The sequence below is a fragment of the Geotrypetes seraphini genome, chromosome 16 (assembly GCF_902459505.1).
Source record: "Geotrypetes seraphini chromosome 16, aGeoSer1.1, whole genome shotgun sequence".
Taxonomy (NCBI): Eukaryota; Metazoa; Chordata; class Amphibia; order Gymnophiona; family Dermophiidae; genus Geotrypetes; species Geotrypetes seraphini.
In genome coordinates, this window is record NC_047099.1 from 2,272,447 (window position 1) to 2,295,051 (window position 22,605).

The window sequence follows — 22,605 nt, forward strand, 5'->3', positions numbered from 1 at the left end:
TGTTCCAAACTCACATTGTAGTGGACAGGCCACAGGCAAGTATGCAGCAGAGACACCTCCTGCCTCGGTACCTCAGGCCCTGCAGCTTCCTTCTGAGATTCAACAAACGAGAGGGGGAAAAACCTTTTCGCAAAAAAAATAAAGCCGAACAATGTCTTGTAAGACTGCCAAAATGTCAGTGAAATTGGGAGGAGGGAGGGGAGTATTTGCGATTGATTTCATCTAAAACCTTTGCCAGCCTGACTCATTTTTGTGTGCAAGACAGAGAAAAAGTTTCATAATTCCTATCGGCTTCTTTCCTTATCACATCAAAGGCCTCTTGTTCTCACATCTCTTCCTTCCTAATTGTTCTCAGCCCTAGCATCCTCGAAGATGTCAGGCCAGCTAGTTCTGGGATCTTTCTTTCGCAATCCCCACAAGAGGTTGGACTACAGCACCTGTTGACACCTTGCCAGTGTGGGGCTCTCCTCCCTCAACAAAGGTACACCCGGGCGGGGATATATAGGTGGCACCCAGGGAAGCGGTGAGAAAGAAGCCAGGGAGGTACCACTGCAAAGCAAGAGCCACACTGAAAGTTACAGCTCCAATCCTTGCACCTGCTTCCCGGTCCAAAATGGGGGCCAGGCTCTTCCTGCTCGGTGCCTTCCTCCTCAGTGCCCTGGCTGAAGACTGGGAGCCGTAAGTGACTGGTTTGTTGGTGGAGTGTTGTTTTGTATCTGAAGCTAGTCATGAAATTTTGATGATACAAAGAGCTTAGGGTAAGTTTTAGCACTGGAGAGATGGAAGTCACGCAGCGTTTGCTGGTGGCGGAGGTGGAAATGAAAGGTGGTTTTGTAGCACTAGGGCTGCGCTAGCATTTTTAAATGGTGAATGGTTTAAAGCTGACAGAAACCAGGTATATTAGCCCTGCAGGACCCTCTGCTAATCCCGTCGTTAGACATAACACACAGTCACTCCTACTCTTTGATACCCCGTATTTTTATTCCAGTACTGACACTCCCACGCATAGCTCTGCAAATGCTTCACACTCCTGCCCTATGCCCTGCGGTTTCTAAGACCCTACTTGCTGTACTGAATCTCCCATATACTGCTGTGTCGACGCACCTTAATCCTTTGCCACCTGGAGGGCTTGGTGTGTTTGTAAGTGAGCTGCCGGGAACTCCTTTACCTGTGGGCTGGGAGGACTTGGCTCGATGCAGTTGTCCTTTTAATTAATACAAAGGATAGCATGATCATGAACAATCCTGATTTCACCACACCTTCCCTCACTCTCCAAGGCGGCAATGCGCTCTGGACTTAGCGAAGCGGTGGGCTTCCTTCCTTCCACCACCCAAACGCCCATGCTTCTTTCCCTTATCACTTAACAAAAAAGAAAGTGACACCTGAACCCAGTTCACACTGAAACTGCTCCATTTTACGAGATCCAGGAGTCCTTATGAGTGGGAATTTCTTGACTGGCAAGAAAGCGAGAGAGATGTTCTCATGATAGGGGAAGGGATTTGGATACTGACTTTTAGTGCTTTTTACAACCACACTTAAAGCAGTTTACATACAGGTTACTTCAAGTATTTTCCCTAACTCCCCTGGTGGGCTCACGCTCTCTCTAATGCACAGTGGAGGATTAAATGACTTGCTAAGGTCACAAGGAGCAGTGTGGGGTTTGAACCCACAACCTCAGGGTGCTGAGGTTTTAGCTCTAACCACAGTGCCGCACTCTCCTCCAGAATATCTCACATGGACCGCAAACATCTTTCCAGGCTTCTCCTGGCCACAGAACACTTTCTGGCAGCTCTCTGGGACCCTGTTCTGCCAATTCCCTGACGCGGAGTCGCAGGTTCACAGGATTTGGGACATTTCACCATTACCGCATGGGAGGTGACAGTTGCCCTTATCTTCACTTCTGCCTGATTGGTTTCTGCTGGTCATGATGTCAGAACAAGGAGCAGCCAAGGTATACTGCATGCACCAATCAGTCTGAGCGGCTTTTGCTGATAGGTGCATGCATTGTTGACATCACAACCCACAGGAGCCAATCACATATCAGCATATATATGTGAAGTAATTGGTGATGCTCTTGTAACATGGCTGCTCTTGGGGGAGGAAAGGAAAGATACAGGAAGCAGTTAATGTGATTTCTAATGAGAATTATTATTCCATGGCACTTCCACATTTGTGCGTTGGTCATGGAGATAATTCCACAGCAGGTGCCTCACTGTTGTGCAATGAGAGCTTAATCTATTTCAGCATCTGGGCACACAGAATACGAGCGTAACCCAGCACTTAACATTTCTAAACCCCCCCCCCCCTTGCACCAGTTATAAACCTGGCTAAACTGCTGGGCCGTGTAACTTCCAGAATTAGTGGGAGCCCTGCCCAAGGTCCGCCATGTCTAAGATGTCCAGTTTCAGTGCGTGTGGAAATGCGCACACTGTGTACCTGAACCAGTGAGGGGGAGGGGCTTTCTGCAGCTAGGGGATGTCAGGGGAGTTTTTCTTGTCATTTTTCACGGGAATAAATCATGTACATTTGCTGGTGAGCCCTGTTTAATTCCAAATGTATTTGTCATTTAATATGCCCTCTATAATGCATTATTATCTAATAAATCAAAGAGAAAAATTAAAATTAAAATCAATATCATGCAGAATCAAATAAAAGGGGAGTTAAAAACAGACAAGAACTGACATAAGCTCAGGGAAAAGACACTGAGGCACAAAATAAAATGAAAGTGATGGGGAGGCGGGGGGGGGGGGGAGAGCGAAGGCACAATGAAAAATTATCCTCCTGGGGGGTCAGTATCTTATGTACATCTCTTGTCTTCCTCTGTCTCCTCATAGGCGCTACATGGTCAGCATCCCATCACTGCTGAAGAGTAATCAAACAGAGAATGTGTGTGTGCAGTTTTTATTCTCTCAGGAGGAGGTCAACATCACGATCACTTTGGAGCTCAATGAACAGGCCAATCAAATCTTCCAGGCCACAACTGAAGCCAACAAGAACTACTTCCACTGTTCTGACTTCAAGGCAAGAGGGGGGGGGGGGGGGGATCTTAGAAGAGAAGAAGGAGATGGGATGAAGAGAAAGCCAGTTAGTTCAACGATGCATGTCCACATGCTAATCTCTCTCTCTATCTTCTCTGGCAGGTCCCCAACACCGAGAAACCACAACCAGCATATGTTGTCATCTCCGTTCAAGGAACCTCCACGAACTTGCATGAAAACAGAAATGTGGTGATCCAGGGTTTCGAGAGCTCTGCCTTCATCATGACAGACAAACCGATATACAAACCTGGGGATACCGGTGAGTGACCCATGCATCAGACCGAGACTCCAAACGAGGAGCATCTGAAATCATTCTCTACCAAATAACCATCATTTTCATTTGCTTCCACATTTTATGAAATTTAATGCTAAATAATTTGATTCTACTCACCTCTTTCCCAGTGTCCTACAGGATTGTGACGATACAACCGAATTTACAGCCATTCAATGAGACGGTAAGTGTGCCAAGGAAGTTGCCATCAAGCCCAGTATCTCATGTCCAACAGTGGCCAACCCAGGTTCCAAGTAGTAAAACAGATTTTACGCTGCTTATCCTAGAAATAAACAGTGGAATTCCCCAAGTCTATCTTAATAATGGCTTCTAGACTCTTCGTTCAGAAAATTATCCTAACCCTACGGAGGCACCACGGCAGGTCAGGTGGGGGAGGGAGCACTGGTGCTTTACAGTAAGATGACTGACTCCTAGTCAGTGGGAATGGAGCGAAACTAGTCTGAACCACAAATCCTTGCGTGTACCATAAATAAGAGCAGGCCTAGATCAGATGGACCTGGATGACCCGTGAGCTCCTGCTGCAGGGTATGTCAAAAGTCATTATCCTACAACTGTTTGGGAAGGGAAGGCAAGGACTAGTGGCTATGAACCAGGGAAAGCAGGGTTCAAATCCCGCTTCACTATCTCAGGCAAGTCACTTTATCTCTGACTGACAGAGAGACCCACTTAAACTGTAAGATCTTCAGGGAAGGGACTTATCATCAATATTTAAAGAGATGCAATCTATCATCCTCATACTGCTCCCTACAGCTCAATAGTAATAACCACTGTTTCTCTCTCTTTCAGTACAGCGTGGTTTATATTCAGGTGAGGAATTTTCATTCTCCAAAATGTAATATGATTTATACAAGCGTGTCTGTGTTTGTGTGTCTCTGTGTTTTATCATGTTTGGGCAGTTTTTGTATAGATTTCATAATGAGTGAGAAAACCTGCTAAGGAGCCAATAGATTTCTCTAGAACTCCAAGGATCTTTTTTTAAACTCTGAGAGTTTTTAGGTTTTATTGGTTAGCGATTAGAAGAATATAAAACCAGAACCCCTCTTTTCCTGTTGTTTTTAATTTGTTCATCTTTCCCTTGGGCAGGACCCAAACGGTAACAGGATCTATCAGTGGGAGAACGTGGAATCATTTCATGGCATCGCTAATGGAAAATTCATTCTGGATAAAGATCCAATACTGGGGAGTTTCTCTATCCATGCACAGAAACAGAATGGAGAGATGGTTTCCAAGTGGGTCAACGTGGAGAAATATGGTGAGAATGACATAGGCAGGAAGATGAGTAGAGAGAACGGGGGAGTGCGGCAGGGAAGAACAGACCGTGTGGAGGCTTATCACTGAAACAAAATCTGATGCTTGACTCTTATTTTCAGTTTTACCAAGGTTTAAGATGGAGGTGACAGCCCCAAAGAGCGTGCTCATCACTGAAAAAAATTTCACTGTCAAAGCATGTGCAAAGTAAGTGGGGAGACTGTAGTCTAAATCTTGGTTTTATATACTGTCATCGCCCCAAAAGGAGCTTGACTCGGTTCACATAAAGATCGATAATCAAAGCGAAAGTAGTTAGACTAGAGAGAAAAAAATTTATTAATGAAGACCCTCATCCGACATCCTAGAGCAGGGGTGTCAAAGTCCCTCCTCAAGGGCCACAATCCAGTCGGGTTTTCAGGATTTCCCCAATGAATAGGCATGAGATCTATTAGCATACCATGAAAGCAGTGCATGCAAATAGATCTCATACATGTTCATTCGGGGAATCCTGAAAACCCGACTGGATTGTGGCCCTCGAGGAGGGACTTTGACACCAGTGTCCTAGAGAGAAAATAACTAATTTTCCTTAGAACAATTTTCTACGAACTGTTGAAATAACAGTGTTTTCACAGATTTACGGAAAATCTGGAAGGAGAGATGAGAGATGTAAGGGTGGATGACAGAATTTGTCACCGTCCCCATCCATAACCGTGGGAAACCATTTCCATGTCATTCTTTAAGGAAAGAGGGAAGAATTAGAGTATGAATGGGCACAGCCACTGACCCTCAAACCTTGCATTGAAGAATGCTGGTGTAGAAGGATTGGAGTTGAGATAGATACTAAAGAATGATGTTGCCAGAGGATGTGGTAAGACCGGATAGCGTAGCTGGTTTTAAGAAAGGTTTGGACAAGTTCCTGGAGGAAAAGTCCATAGTCTGTTATTGAGAAAGACACAGGGGGAAGCCACTGGTTGCCCTGTATCGGTAGCATGGAATATTGCTACTCCTTGGGTTTTGACCAGATACTAGCGACCTGGTTTGGCCACCGTGACAACGGGCTACTGGGCTTGATGGACCTTATTCCCAAGGCTACCAGGAGCAGTGCTGGGCTCAAACTCAAAGCCTCAGGGTGCCGAGGCTGCAGCTCTAACCTCTAGGCCACTCCTCCCTCCTAAGGGTGTTGGGATGGAATGCATGTGTTTTGGGAAGACTCTGAGCCTCTCTCTGCTCTCGTCCCTTCCAGCTACACATATGGAGAGCCGGTTCAGGGCAGCGTTAAAATGGAAGTATGCCGAAGAAACTATCGCTACTATCCCGAAGGAACCTGCAATAGGTACCGAGAAGGAATCTGCGAGGTATTCTCTGGACAGGTGAGAAGCAACTTCCATGATCATCGGATCTGTGCTTGGTGAAGCTACACGTGTGGGTCCTGACGTCTCGTCCTCCTCTTCCTTTCTTCTCTAGCTGGGCAGCGACGGCTGCTTTCACCAGCTGATTGACACCATGGTCTTCCAGATGGAACGCTCCGGACTCTCCTTCAACTTCGCTGTTATGGCCGAACTCACCGAAAACGGGACAGGTAGAAATGTGCATGTGCTTCTGCCGGGGTCTCTCCCCATTCCCACCTTTGAAGGTCTCTTGTCTTGTGTACACCTTCCTCTCACCTTTCCCCATATCCTGGTAAATATAGTCTAGTACCCGACAAACTTGAACCCTGACACGTGGAATCTCTGTCACTTTTTGGCAGGTGTCCGGAAGACGGAAAACACCTTTATCTGGATCTCAAATCAGATGACTCAATTATCTTTCAACTATGACATCATGAGGCAGTTTTTCCGGAAAGACATCAAATACCAAGGAGAGGTATGGGGGTTACTTCTGCCCCTTTCTGCCTCCATTTTCCCCACTTTATGATTAAAACAGCAAAACATGACAACCTGAAAGCCAGGAGGGTAACTGAGTAAGGAAACACCTATTGCCCTGCCCCGCCCCTCATTTTTTCACCGTAAGAGTCATAAAGGACACTTATCAAATTAAAAAAAACATTACAGAATGGGGTTCTTTACCACTACTTTAGTGAACCCCCAAACATTGTCTCAACAGTGCTGAAAAGGCTACACAACTGACCTTTTCACAACTCCCAGGTGGAAATTCTAAATTTGCACCAAATCATTTTGCTGAATATTTCTCTTCGGCTTCCAAGGCTGCCATCATGATTCTTGTGGTTGTCCAGGAAACCACAGCTCGATCAAGTGTTGGTTGGGGAGGGCAGACAGCGTGCCAGACTTTAAGAATAAATGGGATATCCATGTGGGATCCCTACGAGGGTCAAGATAAGGAAATTGGGTCATTGGGGCATAGACAGGGGGTGGGTAAGCAGAGTGGGCAGACTTGATGGGCTGTAGCCCTTTTCTGCCGTCATCTTCTATGTTTCTATAATCAGAAAGTTCTATGACATCACAATGCAGGTGTAAAGAGCCTTAGCCTATAGGAAGAGGAGATGCAAATGTTAAGAGCCTTAGCCAATAGGGAGAGGAGGAGAGAGTGTTGATCATTGGAACAAGCTTCCAGTGCAGGTGATCGAGGCAGACAGCGTGCCAGACTTTAAGAATAAATGGGATACCCATGTGGGATCCCTACGAGGGTCAAGATAAGGAAATTGGGTCATTAGGGCATAGACAGGGGGTGGGTAAGCAGAGTGGGCAGACTTGATGGGCTGTAGCCCTTTTCTGCCGTCATCTTCTATGTTTCTATGGCCTGGACAACCCAACTATCATTTCTGAATGTGTCAGGCAAAGATTTCTCCTTCTGACGCCTCTTGAGTTCTCCAAAGCCCTCTCGCATCACTGTCCACCCTAACACTGCTAACAATTGCCTGTATTGCAGCTCACACTCCTCAATGCAGACAGCTCACCTCTCGCCAACGAGACTGTTGAACTGGAAGCCGACGGCAAGAACGTGGGCAACTTCACCACAGGTGAAGACGGCTCAGCATTCTTCTCCTTGGACACGTCTACCTTCAGCAAGAGCAGAATTCCACTAATCGTAAGTTCCCGTGAGAAGAAAAGAGGTGAAGATGACAAATAAAGGATGGGCAGGGGGGAGCGTGAGAGAAACACAGAGGATCTCTGATTAGAAAACAAATGACATAAAGAACTAAGGTCGGTATTGGACAGACTTGTACGGTTTGTGTCCCATATATAGTGATTCAGTGTAGGATGGGCTGGGGAGGGCATCAATGGGAACTCCACTAACTTGGAACATGAGGACATTACTGGCCAGACTTTAAAGTAGATGTCCTGCAAACAACGGGATGGTTGGATAGGCTGGAGTGAGCTTGGATGGCAAATTCAGTAGTTGGAACCTAGGACAATACCAGGTAGATTAGTCTTTGGCCCAGAAATATCAAAGAAGAGACAAGTTCATTTAATCATTTATTTTTAATGAGAATAATTAATGGACAGACTGGCTGGACCATTCAGGTTTTTATCTGCCGTCATTTACTATGTTACCTGGCAGAAACCCAAAGAGTAGCAACATTCCAGAGCTGAGATTGTGATGTCATAATGCCTCATTCCACCAATGCCTAAGAGCCAACCTCAGCAGTGATGTCACAATGGCTTGATTAGACGGCAACTTCAGCATTTGGAACCTAGAACAATACCAGGTGGACTTTACAGTCTACGACCCAGAGATATCAAAGAAGAGACAAGTTCATTTAATCATGTATTAGTAATGGGGGTGGGGGGGAAGGGGTATGTATGTGTAACAGAATGTTAGCTGGAATGCAGTGGGAGAGCGACTGGGGGCAGCTGAGTTTTAGCCATTAAGGGACATGCCTGGGCTTGCTTGTCTCAGCTGAGATCATAAAACATAGACAGTCCATCAAGCCCAGTATCCTGTTACCAGCAATGCAGGACACAAGTACCAGGCGAGATCCCCAAAAAGTAAAACAGATTTTATGCAGTTTGTCCTAGAAATAATCCATCTTAGTAATGCTAGATGGACTTTTCTTTTAGGAAATTAATCAAACTTTTTTTAAACCCTGCCAAGCTAACTGCATTTATCACATTCTCTGGCAACTAATTCCGGAGTGAAGAAATATTTTCTCTGGTTTGTTTTAAATTTACTACTTAGTACTTTGTAGCCTAGTAGCTATCCACTTCTGTTTGAAAAAAGCTTTAAAACATCCTTCCTATTCTCACCATCTTAGCCATCACCTCTCTGAATATGCTTTGCAGGCAAGATACAAAAAGGCTGAGATATGTAATGACGATTTCTGGGTGATGCCACGATACCCTGAGGCCACATACTTCATCTCACGCTTCTATTCCCCGAGTGGAAGCTTTGTACAGATTGAAAATCCAAGAATCAAAGAGTTTAAGTGTGACACTACTGCCAATTTCAAAGTGAGCTACATCTTGAAGCAGCATGAACTGGCAAAGAACATGAGCCAGTTTTCCTTCTATTACATGGTGAGTGTATCAGAGCAAATGTATCAGGAGCAGGTGCAGGTTGGGAAACTCCTGCTCTACCCCTTCCATTTTTTCTATTGTGGCGTTGATGTACTCTGACTTTATCAGGAAACCTCTTGCTGGACTGTAGACTCCAGATATGTGGAGTGCAAAGGAGTGTGTGGTCCTCTGGCTCTGAAATCTCCCTCCCAAGAACCTGTTGCCAGATATTGTTGTGAGTGGGCATTGGAGACTTTGGAGATTTAACCCCATCTGTTATTTTTAAATTTCACCAGTATAGGATACTGGACTGACCCAGTAAGGCTATTCTTATGTTCTTAAATTCCAGGTGACGGGAAGAGGCGACATACAGATAAATGGAGAGATACCAAAGCCCCAGGGTAGCTGTAAGTATCTCTGTCCCTTCCAAGGATATGCAACATTTCATGTGGGAGGTATACATTAAATCCCATAATCCCAAGAAAATTTCCCCCCGAGGAGTTTGAGTCTGATCCCTCCCCATTACACACGTTTCTCATTAGCATTATTAGTTTCTATCTCTCTCTCATACACAAACACACATGAGTTCCTCCCACCCCATCTCCCTCTAACTGATGTTTCTTTTTACTTCTCTTTCCCTCCCATCTCCATCTTCCCAGCTCTGAATGGTTCCTTTGATGTCACTTTCCCCATTACCTCGATGCTGGCCCCCAGAGCCACTTTGATAGTCTGGTCTTTTTGCCCCAGTGGTGAGGTGATCATGGACACTTTCAACATTGAAGTAGAGAGCTGCCTTGACAACAAGGTGAGTGACCTGTGGCCAGAGGCCTCCAAACCCTGCTCATTGGCTTTGTAGATTGTCCATTTGCTTACTTCCCGCCATATGACAATTTATGAACTAATGAAAATGTCAACCCAGCAACAAGGCAATTCCAAGACGCATTGAAAGTCTAAAACATCTTTGCGATGCCTAATGAACTGAAGATGCTGGAAGCAGTCTTGCCCCAAGGAGGGGAAGGTCTAATTGTTCCACTGAAAGCCTTCTTCTTAGATATATTTTTTTCCCAGGTCAGCCTGAACTTCTCCACTCCAGTGGCTCTGCCGGGGTCAAACGTGAGTGTTCTCCTGAGCGCTGCTGCGGACTCCATATGCGCCATTCGCGTCACAGACCAGAGCGTCTTCCTTCTGAGAGAGGAAGAAGAGTTCAGTTCCAGAACGGTAAAGAAAGCCCCTTTCCAGCTTCTGTAGAGGGGGCCATCCTTATTAGTACCAATTTTAATCATTTTCATTCACACAAACTTGACAGTGAGGAAATGTTTTTTATACACTATGGAAGCTAAGGACTATTAAAAAATACTTTGACATAACATCCTTCAGGTTACTGGTACAATCGCTGATCCTATCCACCCTGGACTACTGCAACATCGTCTACCTGGGTATCCCACAAAAACCAATAAAGAAACTGAGATTAGTGCAAAACACTGCAGTTCGCTTAATCTTCGGACTGAGAAAAAAAGACCACATTAGCCCATACTACAAAAAACTGCACTGGCTACCAATAGAAGCGCGAATACAGTTCAAATTTGCATGCATCTGCTTCAAACAAATCTGGGGCCTAGCCTCTTCCTACCTGCAAACACACTTCACTCTACACAACCCCACACGAACAACCAGAAACAAAAACATCTTCGCCTATCCTAAAATCACTGGCTGCAAATACAAATCCTTCCTTGACAGAACCTTCATGTTCCAAGCTAACAAACAACAATCCTGGCTTGGAAACTACATAAATAAAACCAGACAGACCTACAACTCATTCCAAAAATCAATCAAAACCACTCTGTTTGACAAATTCATCGCCTAAACAGACCGACCTTCTCTCACCACGCTTTTCCCCCTACAAACCCGAAGCAATCTCTCAGGCAACCCCTCTCACTTCCCTCCTCTTACCCCCCTCTTACTTTTCCTCCCCTTACTACCCTTTTCTTCTGTAACATTCCCCCTCATGCATTTGTAATTCACTGAATGTCCAGCCTTCTTTCGATGTGAACCGCCTAGAAGTCGTCTGACTATGGCGGTATAGAAAAATAAAATTATTATTATTATATAATTTTCTCATTTGAATTAAAAAAGTGCTATTTACGTAAACCACTTAGATGCGTAACAATAAGAGTTCTAAACATTTAATATAATAAATGAAGGGTCTGAGATTCAGAGGTATTTAATGAAATATTCAACCAGCACATTCCGGACCCTGCCGGGGAGATCCAAGGACAGGGCATGAGTGAAACTGGAGGTTCTCTGGTCAATGGCGAAATTTGGACTCTGAACTGAATAACAAAACAGGTAAAGTTAAGACAGCAAAAAAGCTCCTAACTTTATCTGGACAGAGGTCCGAGTATCGCTGTTAACCAGGTGGCGCTTCTGGGTCAGCAGGGAAACCGAATACTCGCTGCTGAGGTATAATCATCAGGGCCAGAGAAGGTTACTGTATAACTGGGAGCTCCCGTTTCTGGTATAACCCGGCCTTGCGTCTGGGCATCTGCAGTTACACCAGCCACGGAGGAGCCTAAAGGCGGAAGGGACGCGACTCACGTATTATATTCTGTAAATTGCACGCGCAAGTGGGAGACACACCTTGTTCCGCCCCCCATGAGAACACCCCGTGCATTTTCATGCTTTTTAGACACTTATGCACTGACATTCATATTTAGCTGAGAATGGGCCGCTGCTCTCTGCATCTCACACGCACAAGTGGCGCAAGATACAGGCGCCCGGTTATAGAACTGATTCGATTTGTACCGTATCCCATCCTCCCGAGAGCTCAGAACAAGTTGCAAGCCAACATTCACAGAAGTTCCAATGGACAATACATTTGGCAATACAATACAGTCACAAAAGGGTAAGGCTGGGCAGTAAGTAGGAAATTTAGGGACAGGGACATCGAGCATCAGAGCGACAGAGACATCGAGAGAGGAGATAGAGCGTCTGCTCAGGATGAGGCCTAGCTACGTGGGTGAGGATCGGGCGATCTAAAGCCTCTGCTTCTATCCACAGGTTTTCAACAGTCTCGGGTTGTGGCAGTTCTACAGTTACTGGCATTATGGCTACAACGTGAATGAGCCTGAGCGGGCGTGTGTCATACCCAAGAATATATTAAAAGATGGCATAGAGTACGAGGCTGTCCCAACGTCATATGGAGAAGGCGATGCCTACCAGCTTGCCAGGGTAAGAGAGCAGGGGGGGATGCTTTATTGAATGAAAATCCACTAACAGTGTAATTACAGCGCTTGATGACAGCATGTCCACCATGTACAATGAAATGCGTACGTGTACAGACCCCGTAGCCATTACGGGAATGCTAAGTAACATTATCAATAGCAGACTGTCTTCTTTAGGATACCGGGATGTTGATAATCAGCAACTCTGAGCTCCAGAAACCAACAGTGTGTGAGAGAGAGAAGTTCCCAAATCAACCCATCCATGATTCAAGACCTGGATTCGGAGGTGGAAGTTTCAGCGAAGCTACTTCAGCTCGAACTATGATGAAGGGTAACATGGATAGACCAATTTTAAAGAGTTTAAGTAGCAAAATGCAGAGAGTGCAGGGGTTGAAAATACCAGTGAGAATGGTCAAAGGTCCCTTTTTAGGAAGCTGATTACCGGGATGGTCCACAGTAAGTGCACTGAAACCCACTGGGAATTAATGGGCTTCAGTGCTGCTCCCACATAACTTTGTAAAATGAAGGGGGGGCGGGGGGGTAAGTTTGGTGGTTGAATTTGTTTCTATCTCTAATGGTAATGACATTCCTCCAACTCCCTTAAATAAGAACAAGAATTGCCGTTGCTGGGTCAGACCAGTGGTCCCTTTGGTCAAAGACCAGGGCCCTAACTGAGACTAGCCCCACCTGCGTATGTTCTGGTTCAGGAGGAACTTGTCTAACTTTGTCTTGAATCCCTGGAGGGTGTTTTCCCCCATGACAGACTCTGGAAGAGCATTCCAGTTTTCTACCACTCTCTGGGTGAAGAAGAACTTCCTTACGTTTGTACGGAATCTATCCCCTTTCAACTTTAGAGAGTGCCCTCTCGTTCTCCCTACCTTAGAGAGGGTGAACAGTCTTGTCTTTATCTACTAAGTCTATTCCCTTCAGTATTTTGAACGTTTTGATCAAGTCCCCTCTCAGTCTCCTCTTTTCAAAGGAGAAGAAGCCCAGTTTCTCCAATCTCTCAATATACGGCAACTCCTCCATCCCCTTAACCATTTCAGTCGCTCTTCTCTGGACCCTTTTGAGTAGTATCGTGTCCTTCTTCATGTACGGTGACCAGTGCTGGATGCAGTATTCCAGGTGGGGGCATACTATGGCCCAGTACAACGACATGATAACCTTCTCCGATCTGTTTGTGATCCCCTTCTTAATCATTCCTAACATTATGTTCACCCTTTTCGATGCCACCGCGCATTGCGCGGACAGCTTCATCAACTTGTCGACAAGTACTCCCAAGTCTCTTTCCTGGGGGGTCTCTCTGAATACTGCACCGGACATCCTGTAGGTTAAAAGCAATCACTATGGACATAAACAGCATTAGGGAACTTTTCAAACAGGTTGGCCTTAAGATGTGTATGGAACAAGAAATTTTAATTCAATAGGAAGAGAAATGAAGTTGATAAAAGATTTCTTATATTTTATACCTGTAAAGAATGGAAAATAAATTAAACGAGGGTATCCAGCCCGTGAAATCAATGGGCAGAGAGGACATGACAATAAGTATTCTGGAGTAGTATCTGCAAATAACTTCTAAGGCCAACCTGAGGATTTGAACACAATGCGTTCCCTAACTGGCGACCAATGAAGCTTTATCGTAACAGGATCAAACCTTTGTAGCCCCCAAATATTCTTTGTCGCTGAGTTCTGGATCATCTGTAATCTGGACATAAGTACCCCAGTAAAACAGCAATCTAGCCCGTTATAGTCATCCAGTTTGGAAAGTACGAGCATAAGGGACCCTGAACCAAAACACAAATTATTTCTATAGCACTACTAGCCTATGCAGCACTGTACAGGGCCACACTGGAGACAGTCCCTGTTCGAAGGAGCTTACAATCTGGACAGACCAACAGAATGCCATGGATACAGTTAGGGAGGAATGGCTACTCTGTTGGCTGGGATGGTGGGCAGAGGAGTCCCTTCTCCAAAGAGCTTACAATCTAAACAGAAACAGGATGCCATGGATACAGTTAGGGTTGGTGGTTAATCTGCTGGCTAGGGCAGTGAGGAATAGGGTTATGGATTGAAGGCTACATCAAAAAGGTGGGTTTTCAGTCTGCTTTTAAACAAAGTAAGGGAACGGGCTTGGTGGTTTATTCCAAGCATATGGGGCAGCTAGATGAAAGGAACGAAGTCTGGAATTGGCAGTGGAGGAGAAGGGTATAGCTAAGAGCAGCCGATCTAAGGAACGGAGTTCTCTGGGAGGTGTATAAGAAGTGAGAAGAGAGGAGGGATATTGAGGAGCAGCACTTGTGGGTCAGCAATAGGAGTTTGAATTGTATGCGAAGGCGGATAGGGAGCCAATGAAGTGACTTAAGGAGAGGGGTGACATGAGCGTAGCGAGGTTGGTAGAAGATGAGTCTTGCAGCAGAGGTTTGCACAGATTGCAGGGAAGAGAGGCGGTTTAGAGAGAGACATGTTAGAAGTAAATTGCAGTAATCTTAAGCGTGAGGTCAAGGGTCCAGGTAGTGTGCTCAGAGAGGAAGGGGTAAATTTGTCTGTATATGGCCGTTTTGGGGGAGAATGGGCTGGAGAGGGCTTCAATGGCTGGAAGAGTGTAGATGGGCTGGAGTAGGTTTTGACGGAGATTTCAGCACAGTACCAGGCAGAGCTTTGGATTCTTGCCCAGAAATACCTAAGAAGAAGAAGAAAAAAAATTGAATCAGGCTGGGCAGACTGGATGGACCTTTCGGGTCTTTATCTGCCGTCATCTACTATGTTATTATGTATATGTTTTAGATTCACAGAATCCAAGCGAGGACAGCGTACCAAAGAGTAAGTATCAAAGGCAGCGCACTGGTCAAGAAGGATAAAGTCTTCTTAGTCTGTGTAACTTGTAGAAAGACAATTTTACCACTGAATCTATTTGTAAATTAGCACGTGGATGAACCCCAAGATCGAACCGAAAGGCTTTGGCGGTATACAAATAAAGATTTATGTTATTCTTGGCAACTCTTCATAGCAATCCATCCTTAGAAATGTCCTGTCCAGAGAAGCCATGTGATAGACACAATCAATGCATTCTTTTTAAACAGGATGAAACCTGACATTAAGACAACGGAGGTGGATCTTGCAGAGATAGTAAGAAGAACATATTGTCAGCATATGAAAAGAATTTACCCCCAGCGCCAGCCAGGGCAATAACAGCTCCGACGCTCATAGGAGGGGGGGGGTGTCCGTTCCCAAAGCTGAAAAGGTGTCATATATATACATATATATATATATGATCTGATATATATGTGATCATTTTCTTTCTCCCTTTTCTAGATCAGCAGAGTTCGTCTTCAGTTGAAACAAAGAGATCTAATTTCCCGGAAAACTGGTTGTTCATCCAGCAGTCTGTTGAGTGAGTTGGGCTCATGCTTTTTGCTCTGAGAAGATAGAAAAGCCACCATATATTGTTATTGTTTAATTTTTGGGTGTTAATGGTGCAGAGAGAGGTTAGAGCTACAGCCTCAACACCCTGAGGTTGTGGATTTGAATCCCGCACTACTCCTTGTGACCCTAGGATAGAGTGGGAGCTCACCGGGACAGTTAATGAAAATTGCTTGAATACCTGAATAATTTGTAATCTGCATAGAATTGTAGGATATGCGGAATATAAATTATTTTAAACAAACAAAACTACTGAAAGAGGTCTACACTTCATTCTGAGCAGCACAAAGAGGCTGATCACCTTTTGTTGCATTGCACACATGGGGAACTAGGATTACATCTCAGTTAGAGAGTTGCGCGGGGACAGAAATCCCACCCATCCCCACCAAAGTCCCACCCGTCCCCGCGAGGAATCCCTCCGTCCCCACGAAGAATCCCCTCCGTCTCCACCCGTCCCTATAAACTACAGAAATAGTTATTTCATTTAATTATGCTACTGAATTAAAGGCTCTGGTAGAAACCCATTTACAAATAAGCAAAAAGACTTTATTAATTTGGAAATATTAATTGGGAAGAATACATACTTTGTAAACGGGTTTCTACCAGAGCCTCTAATGTTTATAAATTTTTATCAACACAACTAATATACTACTTTATCCTGAAGCAAAAAAAAAAAAAAGAATTTTTCCCACCTTTGTTGCCTGGTTTCTGCTTTCCTCATGTTCTCATTTAATTCCTTCCATCCACTGTCTCTCTTCTTTCTGCATCTTCCATTTGCTCTGTTACTGTGCCTCTCCCTTTCTCCCCCCTTCCAAATTGGTCTGGCACCCATCTTCTTCCCTCCGCTCCCCCCATAGTCTGGCATCTCTGTCTTCTTCCCTGCCAGCGTCTTCTCCCCACTCTCTCTTCCCCATTTCCTTTCAGCATCCTTCTCCCCCCCATCTTCCCCATGTCTTGTCAGCGTCTTTCTCCCCTCTCTGTCTTCCCCATGTGCTTTCAGTGTCCTTCTCCCCCCTCTGTCTTCCCCATGTGCTTTCAGTGTCCTTCTCCCCCCGTCTTCCCCATGTGCTTTCAGCGTCCTTCTCCCCCCCGTCTTCCCCATGTCCTTTCAGCGTCCTTCTCCATCCCTTTGTCTTCCCCATGTGCTTTCAGCATCCTTCTTCCCCCTTTGTCTTCCCCATGTCTTTTCAGCGTCCTTCTCCCCCTCCATCTTCCCCATGTCCTTTCAGCGTCCTTCTCCCCACCCCGTCTTCCCCATATCCTTTCAGTGTCCTTCTCCACCCCTTTGTCTTCCCCAGTGCTTTCAGCGTCCTTCTCCCCCCTCAGTTTTACCTTAAGCGTTTTTTCCTCTCCACTCCACCTTTCCTCCCTTTCTCCCTCCCTGCCCCTTACATTTGTGGCGCTTCCCCGCCCGACTGACAACAGAACAGGCCCGGTCCGACAAACCTCCCTGCCCTGTAGCCACGAATCTAAATTACCTTCTTACAGCAGCTGGAGTATTGAAGCTGGTGTAAAAAAGTAATTTAGATTCGCGGCTACAGGGCAGGAAGGTTTGTCGGACCGGGCCTGTTGTCGGTCAGTTGGAGGAAGCGTCACAAAGGTAAGGGGACCTGGCCAGCTGTGCATCCCCCCTATGGCTGCACCCGGGGCGGACCGCCCTCCCCGCCCCCCTTGGTATGCCACTGCCGATCACAGCACACAGCGGATCGGAACGGAAGTCTTCCCGATGTCAGCGCTGACGTCGGAGGGAGGCTTTGCTTAAGCCCTCCCTCCGATATCAGCGCTGACATCATGGAAGACTTCCGTTCTGATCTGATGTGTGCTGCGGCATGGCAGGTAGGGAGAAAACGAGCCTCGCATCCAACCCCGCGACTCTCGGAGGTGTCCCCACGGGATCCCCGTGACCCTAGGGGGCGTCCCCACGGGATCCCTGTGACCCGAAGGGGGAACCCGCTGGATCCCTGTCGTCCCCGTTCCCGTGCAGTTCTCTAATCTCAGTGTCTCAGTAAGTGGGGGAGGGGAAGAAGAGATCAGCCAAGATGCTAATGACTCTGTCTTCCCCTAGTGCCCATAGGTCAGAACTTCACCTAATCTACTCTATTTTTTCATCAGTGGTAATGGAAAAGCCCAGATCTCTACCATTGTCCCAGACACCATCACAGAATGGAAAGGTGACATGTTCTGTATGAACGAGCAGGTGGGCATCGGAATCTCTACCCAGGCCAACCTCAAGGTTTTCCAGGTCTTCTTCATTGAGCCCAACATGCCATACAGTATGGTCCGCAGAGAGGACATTGTCTTAAGAGTGAACGTCTTCAACTACATGCCCACATGCATCAAGGTGAGGTCCAGGGTACTTAGGAGTCTTGTCCTAGTGGGAGTGCTTGGGGGAGGGGAGAGGTCCTGGAACAACCGTCTTTATTGATTAATACACGTAATACTGGTCTTGATGGAGGGTTGATCTGACTTAAAAGAGCAGATTCTTGCGCTGGATTCCCCTGTGAATTTGAATAAGTTGGACTGAATCAGGGAAGTTTCTCTCATCAGGAAGAAACCTGAATTTTAGGGAGAGCAGCTGATTTGAGATGTTGAAACCAAATAGACAGACAATGTTGAAATATCAAAGCTGCTAAAAGTTTTCTATCTAATAAGAGACAGATTTCCTTCTTGAAATTAGAAAAGTGATTGACAAAAACTGCCCCCCCCCCTCCAAATCTTCCCAACTGCCTGCTTCCCACCACTCCAGAAAATTGAGATATGTCACAGATGGTTGACATCGTCACCCCTTCAACAGGGAGGAACAAAATTATGTGGTTGATGGGTTTGAACCTTTGGTAAATGTGCCCCTCTTCCATCTCCCTGCCAGGTGAAAGCAGAGCTGACACCATCTGAAGACTTTCAGACGGAGCCAATCTCAACAGAAAACGAGAACACCGGCTGCTTCTGTGGCAATGACAGAAAGACGGTGGCATGGAAATTCATACCCAAGACATTGGGTGAGTCTTTCTTCCTGCTGGATTGAAGACGGAACCTGCAGGTTGATAAAAAAGCAGAAATGGATCTGGGATAAGGAATAATATATTGCAGATGGAGAAGCTCAACAGCTGTCAGCTCGGACCAAAAGTGTGTAACTTAACTAGTAAATTGGCTTCGAATTAGGAGCTTTAAGAAGCTGATGATTGAAAGAAATAAGAATTAATTGGGAGATCTACAAAAGATAGGTGCCTATCACATAGCAAAGTAGGCATGTTTAGGTGCCACTAGGCGTGATTCTCTACAGGATTTAGGCGCCTATATGTTTTTATAATTTATACTATGTAAAACCGCTCTATTTGATACGGCGGTATATCAAATTTTAAATAAGCCTAAACCTGAAGCCTAAGTTTTAAGTTAGGTGCTGCTGAGCACAATTCTATAATGGGCACCTAAGTGTGACTGAAATGCCTTCCTGTAGGTGTCTATCTTTAAAAATTAGGAAGTCATCATTTAAGAATGTTTGCCCCTGACTTTCAGAGTTAGGATTCTAAGTTTGCCTCTTTGAAATTTTACTAGGGCTGAGGACCAAACTTAGCAGTGGGTGGATTTAAGCTGGGGAAAATGATAGCACTGGGTTTCAGCATTGGGATCATAGAAATATAGAAACAGGATGGCAGATAAAGGCCAAATGTCCCATCTAGTCTGCACAATCTGCAGTAACCATGTGCCTATCCCAGGCTTTCTTGAATTCAGACACAGTGTCTGTCTCCACCACCTCTTGCGGGAGACTGTTCCACGCATCTACCACCCTTTCTTTTAAAAGAAGTATTTCCTTAGATTACATCGGAGTCTATCACTTCTTAACTTCATCCTATGCCCTCATTCCAGAGCTTCCTTTCAAATGAAAGAGACTCGACTCATGTGCATTTACATCACGTAGGTATTTACACATCTCTATCATATCTCCCCTCCAAAGTATAGATTGAGATCTTTACGTCTGTCCCCTATACGCCTTATGATGAAGACCAAGCACTATTTTAGTAGCCTTCCTCTGGACCGATTCCAGAATTGTACACAATATTGCAAACAGGGTCTCACCAGAGACTTATACGTACAATGGCACCATCACCTCCTTTTTCCTACTGGCCATTTCTCTCCGCATCTTCCTGGCTTTGCCCATCACCTTTTCAACCTGGTTTGCCACCCTGAGATCTTCAGATACAGACGCCCCCAAGTCCCACTCTTCCTTCATACACAGAAGCAATGCACCCCCCTGCACTATACTGTTCTCTTGGATTTTTGCAGCTTATCCGCAAATTGGGAGCTGTTGGGACAACACCCATATGTGGCTGACTCATCCGGCTTGTCCTAGGAGAAATCTTAGTTGCCAATTACTTGGCCATTCTTCCAGCTTTTCTAAATCCCAGAGTTTGGTATCACCCACAAAAAGACAAACTTTACCAGACAGTCCTCCCATAATATCGCTCACAAAGATTTTAAATAGAGCCGGCCCAAGGACAAGTCCCTGCTTCACTCCACTAACAATGTCCCTTTCCACGAAGCAAACTCCATTTACCAGTCCCCGTTGTCTCCTTTATAGTTTATTACAATTTGTTAAAATGCTTCTCCTGGAATACAAAGCGTTGTACATTAAAAATGTAAATATGAATAGGGAAAAAGCAACAAATGATAAATATAGAGCTTCCATGACCGACATACTTGGTTAGGGTTGCGACATGAGAACAAGGAAGAACTACAATTTGTTAAGAAAGAGCACATTGGAATTCGTTCTCTGTAGTCCTACCTCCAGAACAGAAATAATTGCTAAGCAGTTTAGCCTTATCCTTATCAGTTTCTTCATATTTGTCCCCTTCACTCTTGAGCCTCACAATCCCATTTTGACACTTCCTCCTATTACTTACCAATCTGAAAAAAAAGTTTTGTCCCTCAATTTTACCTTATCTGCTAGCTTTTCTTCCTTTTGCATCTTTGCTTTTCTGACTGCTTTCCCAGCTTCTCCTAGCTTTTCCACATATTTTTGACTGTCTTCCTCTTTCTGTGAGGTCTTGTAATTTATGAAGGGTAATCTGTTTTACTAATTGAGATCTAGCTAGGTACTTAGGACCTGAGTTGACCACTGTTAGAAACAGGATGATGGGCTTGATGGACCTTCAGTTTGTCCCAGTAGGGCAATTCATATGTTCTTAACCTTTTTCCCTTACCTTTTCAGCTACTACATTTGAGAACCAAGGCAGCCTTTTGCCCTTACTTTTATGTAATATTCTAACATAAAGGTTTCTCACCTTTAAAATAGCTGCTCTATTTCATTCAACTGTTCCCATCCAATTAACTCCTCCTCGAGGTATTCATCTTGGCAAAGTTTGTTTTTTTGAAGCCTAGATCCTTCATTCTTGAATAAATCCTGCATCTTAATTTCGAACAGCATTCGGTGATCACTAGATGCCAAATGAAATCGTCCACTGTAAGATTGGAAACACTTTCCCCGTTTGCAAGCACCAGGTCCAGAATAGTTCCATCCCGTGTGGGTTCCATTACTAACTGCTGGAACAATTCTTCCTGTAGCAAATCCAAGATTTCCTTGCTCCTAGATGACCCAGCATCAGGGGCGGCCCAATCAACATCCGGCATATTAAAATCACCCATCAGTACTACTTCCCATTTCAAAGCTATCTAGTGAATTTCTTCAATTAAATCTCTCTCCATTTCTTCTGACTGTGTAGGAGGCCTGTACATCCCACCAGCGTAAAAACATTTTAGGCTAATTGGCTTGACCTATCAGGGCTTTAGACTCCTCCCTCAGTACCCTGGATACAGAGGGAGGTGCCTAAGGCCTGATTGACTCAGATGCCTATACCCCTATCCTTGGGAGGGACTTAGGCATCTGAACCAATCAGGGCCTTTGGCCCCCTCCCCGTGTATCACATGATGCACCGAGAAGACATTTAGACAAACAGGCCCGAAACAGGAACGGGCTTCCTGCTTCCAAAGGTACAGGGGAGGTTCTGTGGGGGAGTGGGGGGCATCAGGTGGCAGGTGTGCATCCCTCCTGCCATTTGGGGGGATTTGTGGGGGCTCGGTGCCTGGTGCAGGATTGGGCATTCTTCCTGCCATTTGTTTTGGGCTCGGGAGATGGAAGGGGGGACAGTGGCTCTGGGGGACTTTTTTCTTTTTTTTTTATGGGACAGATATTTTGCGGGTATAACACACACAAAATATTTGTGCCATTGATTTAAAAAAAAGAAAAAAACCCCAGGCAGACCTATCAGTAATAGTTACCGACAGGTCTAGTTGTCAGTTTTTCTGATCACTAAAACCCCATTTGGGGGGGGGTGGGGGGGAAGGAGAATAGCCAAGCGATGTTAGTGCATCAATCGTTAGGCTATTTTGCATGGGGTTTTAGGTAATTTGCATGGCTGGATCGGAAAATGGTCGATTGAGGGGAAAATACGCAGTGGGCCATTTTGTGCATCGGGATCATCGCTAAAGATGTGAAAACAGGTTTAGCAATGATCGCTGACTTTAGTGCTTCTAGCCCTTGGACAGGATCAACTTTTAAATTCAGAAATCAAGATATCCAGTGCCCGATATTCTACATTAATGCTCCTAAGTGAAATGAGCTACTCATTTCCATGGTGCCATTAGATATACCCAGCACTGTACAGATACATGTGAGAAACAGCCTCAGCTTACGGTCACAGCACACAGGCAACACATATAAGAGTTTCATGAGATTTGTTATAGTCAGCCTCAAGGAAGCTAGCGGTCCGGAAAGCAGAATCGGACTTTTTGAAATAAATGCTCCAAAACAGCATACAGTCAAAAAGAAAACATTAAAAGTCATAAAACAAATCACAAGAAAGATGAACACATCAAACTCAGAAACATAACCATTCACAAGTACCACAGAGTGAGAGATTGTGTCAGCGGTGGGATTG

At 45.2% G+C, this 22,605-nt stretch overlaps 1 protein-coding gene across 1 annotated transcript in view; it reads left to right on the plus strand.

Moving 5' to 3' along the window:
• Positions 1-502: 502 nt before the first annotated feature.
• Positions 503-22,605, plus strand: part of LOC117350799 (alpha-2-macroglobulin-like) — a 45,626-nt gene continuing 23,523 nt past the window's right edge. The window contains exons 1-20 of the mRNA XM_033925422.1: positions 503-678; positions 2,835-3,021; positions 3,141-3,297; positions 3,441-3,493; positions 4,117-4,137; positions 4,414-4,582; positions 4,701-4,785; positions 5,822-5,948; positions 6,043-6,157; positions 6,326-6,441; positions 7,465-7,623; positions 8,820-9,053; positions 9,382-9,439; positions 9,692-9,837; positions 10,101-10,250; positions 12,090-12,260; positions 12,431-12,584; positions 15,566-15,644; positions 17,786-18,014; positions 18,540-18,669. Of these exons, the coding sequence (XP_033781313.1) occupies positions 614-678; positions 2,835-3,021; positions 3,141-3,297; positions 3,441-3,493; positions 4,117-4,137; positions 4,414-4,582; positions 4,701-4,785; positions 5,822-5,948; positions 6,043-6,157; positions 6,326-6,441; positions 7,465-7,623; positions 8,820-9,053; positions 9,382-9,439; positions 9,692-9,837; positions 10,101-10,250; positions 12,090-12,260; positions 12,431-12,584; positions 15,566-15,644; positions 17,786-18,014; positions 18,540-18,669 (2,605 nt within the window). The 5' untranslated portion in view covers positions 503-613. The remainder of the gene's footprint in view (positions 679-2,834; positions 3,022-3,140; positions 3,298-3,440; positions 3,494-4,116; positions 4,138-4,413; positions 4,583-4,700; positions 4,786-5,821; positions 5,949-6,042; positions 6,158-6,325; positions 6,442-7,464; positions 7,624-8,819; positions 9,054-9,381; positions 9,440-9,691; positions 9,838-10,100; positions 10,251-12,089; positions 12,261-12,430; positions 12,585-15,565; positions 15,645-17,785; positions 18,015-18,539; positions 18,670-22,605) is intronic.